Raw genomic sequence first — 9,508 nt, forward strand, 5'->3', positions numbered from 1 at the left:
TACCTGAGTACATGCTGATTGGTGTCGAGGTGGACGGACAGTTTCCATCGTTGTAGGTGACGGTGACGTTGTATTTCCTTCCACAAGGCAGAGAGCTGATTTTACAGTAGTTGGCTGTGTTGTTGGTGCAGGAGAGCTGAGCCCCGCTCTGGTCCTCTATCGTGGCCGTGTAGAGGCCTGCGAGCTGACGGTTCTGCCACACTATCAGAGCATGATTGGCGTCGCAGTCTCTAAATGCCTCGATGTTGGTTGGAGGGCAAGGTGCTGGAGGAGAGGCAGAGGAGTTACATGGCAGTTAGGTCTTTTTCTATAGCAACACAATCATGTGACCAACCCTCTGACCTACCTGTCCTGAAGGAAATCTCCTGATTGATGGTACTGTTGCACTCAAAGTTAGTGCCAACAACGCTGGCAGTGTAATTCTGTCCACATGCCAGACCTTCGATCAAGCAGCTGGTGCCCACTGAATTGCAGCTGTGTGAATTTCCATTAGCATCCTGAGCAACAGCAATGTAGAACACGGCCCCGATGCTCGTCGTCCAGTTCACTCTTGCAGAATCTTGGCTGCACTCCACTGATGCTGACACTGTTTGGGGGCTGCAGGGAACTAAAGAGAGAAAGGAAGGTTAGAGTGTAAGACCAAATGTTCTTGGCAAGAGCTCAGAATAAGTGCAATACCTGCGAGCTCTTCAGCAATATCAGAATTATTAAAAAAAGCAGTCAGCAGTTTCAGCTCCCGGTACATACCAGTCTGAGCAATTTCTCCCAACACCCTGGAAGTGGAGCAGTTGTCATTGGAGGCGACGATCCACACGCTGAGGTGTTCGCCACATGGCACGCCGGTAACCGCACAGCTGTTGGAGGAGGAGGTGCAGTTGTAGGTTTCCCCAGTGTTCCCCTGAGCTTCCACCGTATAAGAGAGAGCTCCGGCAGCAGAGTCCCAGGTTGTGATCAGCATGTCGGAGTGACACCCAGCTCCCGTCCTCACGTTGGTTGGTAGACAAGGAGCTGGAGGAGGAACGTGGACGAGTATTAGGCAGAGTCTGGCAGGCACCTTTGACCCATTGAATTCAATTTTCTTGAAACTACTTATATTCCTGATAGTTGGTAATTAATTTAGCCACAGGCAGAGCAATTGTTGTAAACATGCAAACAAGTAATCAGTCAAACTAATTTTATACATCACAGCTACAACGCCTATTCAATTACATTTGTATTAATTTTTGTTTATTTTAGGAAATTTTCTTTAAATAGGTTTATTATATCAGATTGTATTCATAACACAACGTTTCCCAGTAATGATATTATCATGATTTAATTATTTTAAATCAGTTTAAATACTTATAGTCAAATTCAACTTTGCTTTTTGTGTGTTTTGTCTCTTTTTTTTGGAAAATTAATTACACTCAAAGTACAAGTTTAAGGAGATGGAGAGAGTCTGTAAACATAACAGTACTATATGTTATTCTTATTTTGTCTGCCACCGTTACTGGCACTTGATTAGTCATGATATTATCACATGTGTGTAATAAACATGATGTAAACATCTAATTTTAAAACCATCACAGTTACAGTCTGTAGTGACTACGTCCCACTTTCAGCCTCTGTAGGTTGTAAATCAGTGTCTTTGGTTCCAATTTTGGTTCCAATTTTTTATTTTTCTATCTCAGTCCATATAAATGAAAGAATATCCCATTAGTCCATTCCTACTATCCGATAGCAGTCAAAAAAACTGTTTGCTTCACACTGACTGACAACAACCATCAGTGGTGTGCCCTTTTATAATCTGGGCCACCTTTACAAGGTTCTACGCCCCCCTAGCGTTTGGTAAAAGCAACAACACAAGTATATATGGCTCTTACACTGTCAATACTAGCACACTGCAACACCCCTACACTAAAAGATAAAATGTGTTTGAATTATTTTAAATTCTATTCAACAGGATGCCCACCAGGATTGTTTCAAAAGCTACAGAACAAAGCTGATGTTTTTCTTTAATCACTTACTGGCATCATATACCATGAAACGACTGAACTGAACAATGTGTGAGCCGGTTTTAATACTAATAACATTAAGTTTGATTTTTTAGAAAAAGCTCAAACGTGTGGTCTTGACTTAAAATCTACAATGCTCATCTTATTATGAAGGAACCTGTCACCCATTGAGGTTTGGAACAACAGTGGAGCACTAGAGAACAAAAGAATGAGCTTATATTTGGTAAAATGACACATTACTGATTCTTTAGATCTTTTTTATGAGTTTGCTGCCCGTAAGAAATATACACCGCTTCATCAAATCTTCAGACAAACTACATTTCCACCCTCAAGCAAGCAAACCAAAGCAAATGCTACTCACAGGTCCGGACAAACTCGGGCTGGCTGACTTCGCTGTTACATTCAGAGCTGACGGCGTACACGTTGTAGGTGTAGAACTGACCGCAGCCCGTATTAGTGAAGTAACACGTGTTGTCTGGCGTCCTGCACTCGGTCACTTTGCCAGTCTTGTCCACCGCCGTGGCCACGTAGTACAAAGTGTTGTTGGTGGGCTGCCAGCTGAAGACGATCACATTGCTGGAGCAGGTGTGGATGGTCTGAGGGTTTGCTGGAGCGCAGGGGACTGAAGGGAAAGAGGTGGAGAAGTAGATGTTAAAACATAGTTGATGGGAAGGCAGTAAAAGCAAAGAGTGGCCTAGAATATGAGGAAAAATTTGGCTGCATCAGGGAAAAGACATCAAAGTGGAGTCTACACTGACAAGTTAATTTTATAATCTGTGTTGTACACTCGGAATTCACTTCCTGTTGTTTGAAAGTTCATAAAAAATCCTCTAATCAGCTCCTTTTGCCATCTTCATCACTTGTATGTGTGTGTGTGTTCGTTACTGGATCAGTTCCTCAGGAGGATTCGATGTGTCTCCCTACAGATTTTCACTTTTCAGACTGATACCATAGCTGACCTTTAAGATAACTCCCTGACTTCAATAGAGTGCAAAGAGCTTTAAATCGACCGGTGTTGGATGGCAGGCTTAATGTGAGGGTGTGTGAGAAAAGAGCACAGGACACCATGGGAAGAACCTAAACAGCTTCCCACAGGGAGAGAGACCCATGAGTACCGTTTATGATAAAGAGCTGAGAGTATATCCTGAAGTGTGTTTGTGTGTGTGTGTGTAAATGAAAGGTAAAACGAGAAGGTGCATGCATGCATATAGGAGACCACATACAGACAGGTGATGAGCTGTAGACAAAGCAAGCAGTTAAACGGGAGCAGCACACCAATGCATTAGCTTTCACGTGTGCAGGCGCTGCTCTCACCTGTCTCGAACAGGGAGGAGGTGTTGGAGGTGCTCTCGCAGTCATCAGAGATGGCCGTGACGTGGACCCGGTACTTCTCGCCACATTTCAGCATGGTGATCTGGCAGCTGCTGGAAGCTGATGTACAGTTGAGGGAGGCGCCGGTGCCGTCGACGGCCGTGGCCCTGTACGTGTTGGCCCCAAACACCTGATTCCAAGTCACTGTCACCATGCCGTTGGAGCAGCTGTAGTCCACAGAGACGGTCGTCACCGGGTTAATAGCTGGAGACAAAGTTAAATAAATGTAAACAGGTGATGCAGATATTCAGAATGTTTGTTTAGCATCATCCTAAGTTCTTGTTAATGGATCAAAAATTGCCCTTAACATCATTTTATAAAGATGATAAATCGTGACCTTCCTTAATTTATGAGCTCATATTGTACTAAAAGTCTGTTACAGCTGTAAAACATACGTGGTTTTTCATATGTGTGTGATGGGTGTGACACTATCATCATAAATCCCGCTCATCCTTTTTAGATTTCTGTCTTATAACAGCAATCAAACAAGGAATTTGATCTGTCCGGCACCAGAGGGGTGAAGGTCACCAAAGCATTCTACAAATTAAGTTTCATTTCATTCAGTTTAATTAAAAATTTTTGTCCTCAAAGTTTGCACAGTGTATTTTTATAGTATGGCAAAGCTTTCTGTAATGCAGAATGGTCCGATTGCACTTTGTTGTTATTCAGCCAAAGGAGAATGAAACGTTCTTACTTGTTTGCATTTTTTTAAACCAATCACAGTCATCTTGGGAGGAGTTAGACAAGGATAGAATAGTTTTTTTAAATCATTTTTATAGAACAATGAAAGGCAGTTTGGCAGCTTTTGGAATTACCAGCATTGATAAAAACAACACTAAGGCATTACGAAAAATATGCTAAAAACAAGCTGCAATAAAAGAACACAGTTATTGTGATGAGAACAACTGAGGTGGTGTCGACATGGTGCAAAGCATCACAAGTGTTACGCAACAACGGTTTTCCTGTTAAATAGTGACAGATTATCATTAAATGGCTAATCCACTGTAAAAAAAAAAATAGCATGGCTGTCTTATTACACAATTCAAATCCTCTGCAAAACTTCAAAGTTCCTGTATGGTAGGTTGTTATATGTGGATAGCGCGACATAGAAAATCCTGGTGAATGCGTGACCAGTGACAGGCTGATACCCACAGTCTACATCCTGTGAGTCAGACTAACCAAACACAGAAATGACATTACTGTGCAGAAGAATGTATTGTTCTGTTTTTTTTAATCTGTAACTGACTCTTGGGAAACAATAGGAATATAGCTTTTGCATCATCACGCTTTTGGCTCGGGCTGCAAGGTGGATCGCCGGTTAACACAGTTAGAAGATCCCCGGTTCACGACCCACTTAAGGCGCCTGGGATCTTTCTGTGTGGAGTTTGCATGTTCTCCCCGTGCAGCGTGGGTTCTCTAAGGGTTCTCCCACACAGTCCAAAAACATGTTGAGGTTAATTGGTGATTCTAAATTGTCCGTAGGTGTGAATGTGAGTGTGCTTGGTTGTCTGTGTCTAAGTGTAGCCCTGTGATAGACTGGTGACCTGTCCAGGGTGTCGCCTGCCTTCACCCTGAGTCAGCTGGGATAGACTCCAGCCCCCCACGATCCTAGTGAGGATTAAGTGGTGTATAGATGATGGATAGATGGATGCTTTAGGCTAATTTTCATATTTCATCGCCTTTGTTTGATGTTACTTTGGTACTTTTCTGCACAATGGCTGATTGCGAATTTTTGATCATTTGTTTTTGCACAAACAAAAGCAAGGCCTGTGAGGCCAAAAACAACAACAAGAAAGGGAAACACTAACAATTTAAAGGGTTAAACTGAATTAGACAAATGAATTTTATCACTCAGATACTCACTTGAGGTAGTGTGTGTAATATTGGAGGCCTCTCCAGGCACCAAGAAGACGTTGACTGATGATACTCCCACTGTGTAGGTGGAGCAGGGCTCCAGATTACTGATATCCATGGTTGTGCTCGAGGTGTTTCTGATGACCGGAGGGTTGCTGGCGTTGTCATTATCACTCACAACCACTTGGTAAAGCAGGACTTTATTCACTTTATTCCACGTCACTGTGGCTGTGCTCTTTCCTGTTGCAACCAGAGCCACACCCGTCGGCGGCTGCACCACTTCCAGCAGAAAATATAGGGGTTAATCTACTGCACCAACAAATCACTATGCAGGCTTTTATATATACTGGTAGTAAAAGATGCCTTGTAAACCAGCATCTTATGTGCACTTACAGGTCATGATTGTCCTTGTATTACTTTTGGCACCTCTTCCCGCGCTGTTGACGGAGTAAACGTAGCAGTTGTAAGTTGTAGCAGGAGTCAGGCCGTCCATTTGTCCACCCAGAGACGTCAAGGTCTGGTTGAATCGCTTTTGGGGAAAACTAAACAACTCCTCCACAAACAAGGAATAGCTGTCCGCCCCCATCACGCTGGACCACTCAAACTTTATAGATGTACTCGAAATAGCTTTGGAATATGTGATTTGAGACATAGCGGGCACTGTGGGGATGTGAGAGAAGGAATTCAGCATCATTCATCAAAAGCATTCTTTATTTGGGTGATTACTTTCTTCTGTGGCATCCTTACCTGTCATGGTTATTTCAGAAACCGTGCAAACGACGCTATAAAACTCAAAGACCTTCAGTATGACTTCATAGACATGTCCGGGCCTTAACCCCTGTATTAGTCTCTGTGTGCTGGGCGCTGACTGCAACACCACCACAGGGGCAACAGTGGTAGAGTTCACTACCCTCAAGTCGAGGGAGTAAATTGAAGCTCCAGCGTAGCTACTCCATACAACTTTCAGCGTTGATGCTGAAGGAGATGTCATTGACACAATACTACATCCTAAAAGAGAAGCGAGAAGAGACATTTGATAGGGTTTTGTGCAGTGAAGAAGAGAGACAACAGGTATTTGTTCTGCAAGGAACATTAAATGCACTAAAAAAAAAAGAGATAGTAAAAGTAACACCAAAGACAAAAGACCAAACAAATATGTGGAACATTAAGACTATTTTTGATTATTTTTGTGTGTATTAAAATGATCATAAAATTGATTTTGGCTAGCTCAAATTAAAATAACTATCTGGTTGGATAGGTATGTCTACCCAAGACAATCTATATACTTAGAAAATAACTCACTTCAAGCCTTCAATTACTATCAGTGTGTCTATTGGCTCAGATACTGGTCATCCAATAGGGCCTCATCATTTCCTTTATTTCCTTTGATTTGATTATTTATTTATTTTTTATTTTGGTTTCCATGCCCATTTGGTTAAGACAATAAAATGCTATATATTGTCCAGCACAAGTTAAGAAAATGAAAAACTTACAAAATACAATTACAAAATAGCCCCAAAAAAAACAAAATAAAATAAAAACTCACCTGTACCCATGACATGTTGTATCTAAAAAATAAATGAAGACAAGTCAAATAAAAGCAAATTACAATACTATAACAAAATACAGATTAAAAATAAGACATGTATAATTACCTGTATGACAGACAATAGGCTGATTGACAAATAAAACGTCCACATCTTATCCATTCTCCGTGTCAGGGTTTCTGTAAGTCACATCTATACGTGGTTACTGCACTCAGCAGCTCATCTGAAATCTTTACAGCCTGAGCGCTGTAGATCAAGTTCATGGGAACCAATCAGGAGGTCTGAAATTAGGACAGGTAGATGCCCGTGGGCTACCTGTCATCATGAGATGGAAACAAAGTATGTGGTTTGGAGGTGGGGGCACATACAATCCCCCATCCCATTACGCTCACTTCCTTCATGTTTCAGGAATATTTCATGTGTATGACTTATAACATATAATCTGTGCCAACTTAGTTGTAAAGATGAAAACAGGAGCTTTAACTTTATTTTTTTTCCTCTGTTTCTTAAAAAAAAAAAAAAAAAAAATCTTCCTATAGAAAAAGGATCAGCCTACTCTGAAGTAATCTGACCTCCTTTGTCCGACAGTGACTGAAAGGTGACTTGATCCTGATACGTCCTTCCTGGATTGATGTCATTTTCCAGCAAGTCTTCTGTCATAAGTTATTCTTGTATAAAGGATGTTCTTTTTCAATCTCATCCTGGTTAGCAAAAACAACGATGTACAAACAAGTGTCCTGTGGTCAAGTCTCACCATGTTTTAGTTAGTTTACAGTTGTATTGATGTAAACCCTGTTAAACCAGCTTTGCCTCACGGACAATAAAAATGCATTTTTCTGCCACAACACAAAATGTTTTACAAAAGGATAAAAATGCTGCATAAAAAAAACATGAAAATTACTGGACGCTATTTAAATAAATCAATTCTCTGACTGGGTGATGGTTTCACAGCTTTGAGGTGAAGGATCCGGCTACGTAAAGGTTAAGGAAGGCGATCCAAGCACACACAGAACAGTGATGGGTGAGGTGTTTGCAAACTTCAATACGCTGGATAGTGTATCCAGTGCATGCATGTATCTTCCATCCTCACAGCCAAGTACAGCCATTGCATAAACTAAGTTTCCTTATAGCAGAGAGTGGAAAATTTGTTTGTATGAAGAAAGAAACAATGTCACACCTGTTAGCATAAAAAAAAAAAACCCTATTAAATCAGCATTTAATGTTGCGTCCAGGTTGCAGATTTAACCTCTAAAAACTCAATTCTGTGTATCAAAGTTGCATATTTAGAAGTGTTTCAATTAAAATAATTCTTTCAAAATGGCTTAGATTTAACTCTACCCTGTACTCCTACATATTTGCTGCAGCCTGAGCACACCAGCTCACCTACAGATCTGCTAAAACATTCTGCAATTATGCTACACTACACCATCGCAATTAAAAATAGTGGAGCAACTCGGGTACAAGTGTTTGAACTGAGAACTGAATCTGAAAAAAGAATAATGATCCAGAAAACTACACCCTGAAAGTTGGCAGGTTCATCAGATTTGTAAACCCCAAGTCGGAATCTGTGTTTTTAAGACGATCATTGGCACACTGCAGCTCAGCATTAACTGCTTGTTTCACTCATAATGTGTCTTCCAGCATATTAATCACAACACTGAATAGTAAAAAAGTGAAGAAAAAAAGTATTTTAACTAGAGTGGGTCTATAAAACAGAAATTCTGCCAAGTAGCAGAACATTTTATGAGAACTCTGGACAGGTGACTAAAGAAAGCCGTCATCAGCATAAAGTTTTACCTTCACATCAATTTTCATGTGCAGGAGGTTTACAGATACCAAATTTACTGTGACCTGATGACTGATTGTGCCGCACCAGTAGATACTGAATAGAAAGTGAAAGGATCCTCAGTGGAGAGTTTTGAATCATGTTTCATATCATGTCAGAAGTCACACGGCATCAGCTATGATTTCTGCGAAAATCTCATTTCCTGTAACTGTAATCTGAAATTATTATTTAAAAAGTATATATATAATAAGGACTCCAGCCCCCCCGTGACCCTAATAAGGATTAAGCGGTGTATAGAAAATGGATGGATGGATATATAATAAGAGGAACTTTTTCAAAGCTTGAGATAAAGTCCTTCAGATCTAACTCATTCAAATTTTATCAATCAATCCAGTGTCAGTATCTTATAAGGAATAAATAATATTCATTTTGAAGACAGTTTTTGTCACCAGGAATACCGAAACTTAACATCCTGATGAACTCATAACTTGCACAAATGCATCGCTGCAGGGCTTTCCGTTTCGTAACATATACAGCATCGCATTTTTAATTTCACAGCATCTCGCTGAGGACGTTACGTAAATGAATATGATAGCATGTTGCAATGTGTAACATAGACAGCTGTTGACAAAAGGTCCACACCTCTGCCTCCTCCCTGAACTCGACCCAGCGGCCTGTGTTTGCCTCAAGAGCTAAACTTCCCATTGTGAGCATTAAACTCATCACGTTGAAATGTATCTGGCCGAGTGTCGAGTAGCTTGTGTCTGCCACATGCATGGAGACAAACAACCACGTTTTGTGAATTCATGCCGTTAATTGTTTTTGGAAGTCGACCTTTGGGATTTGCGATCACAGTGCTTAGTTCTGGTGGGAAAAATACAGAATCGGGATTAGTACAGTACACCGAAACATGCATGTAAACACGCAACAGCATGTTTAGATGGAGGAATATAGGC

General features: G+C 40.9%; 1 protein-coding gene across 1 annotated transcript in view; it reads right to left on the minus strand.

The window, feature by feature from the left end:
- Nucleotides 1-6,775, minus strand: part of fndc7rs1 (fibronectin type III domain containing 7, related sequence 1) — a 28,667-nt gene extending 21,892 nt beyond the window's left edge. Inside the window, exons 1-9 of the mRNA XM_008282268.1 lie at nt 6,766-6,775; nt 5,967-6,227; nt 5,613-5,879; nt 5,229-5,498; nt 3,309-3,569; nt 2,356-2,616; nt 748-1,008; nt 347-607; nt 4-264 (exon numbers count right to left, since the gene is read on the minus strand). Coding sequence (XP_008280490.1) covers nt 4-264; nt 347-607; nt 748-1,008; nt 2,356-2,616; nt 3,309-3,569; nt 5,229-5,498; nt 5,613-5,879; nt 5,967-6,227; nt 6,766-6,775 — 2,113 coding nt within the window. The remainder of the gene's footprint in view (nt 1-3; nt 265-346; nt 608-747; nt 1,009-2,355; nt 2,617-3,308; nt 3,570-5,228; nt 5,499-5,612; nt 5,880-5,966; nt 6,228-6,765) is intronic.
- Nucleotides 6,776-9,508: the final 2,733 nt, after the last annotated feature.

This window comes from Stegastes partitus, unplaced genomic scaffold (assembly GCF_000690725.1).
Source record: "Stegastes partitus isolate 25-593 unplaced genomic scaffold, Stegastes_partitus-1.0.2 Scaffold264, whole genome shotgun sequence".
In the NCBI taxonomy this organism is placed as follows: domain Eukaryota; kingdom Metazoa; phylum Chordata; class Actinopteri; family Pomacentridae; genus Stegastes; species Stegastes partitus.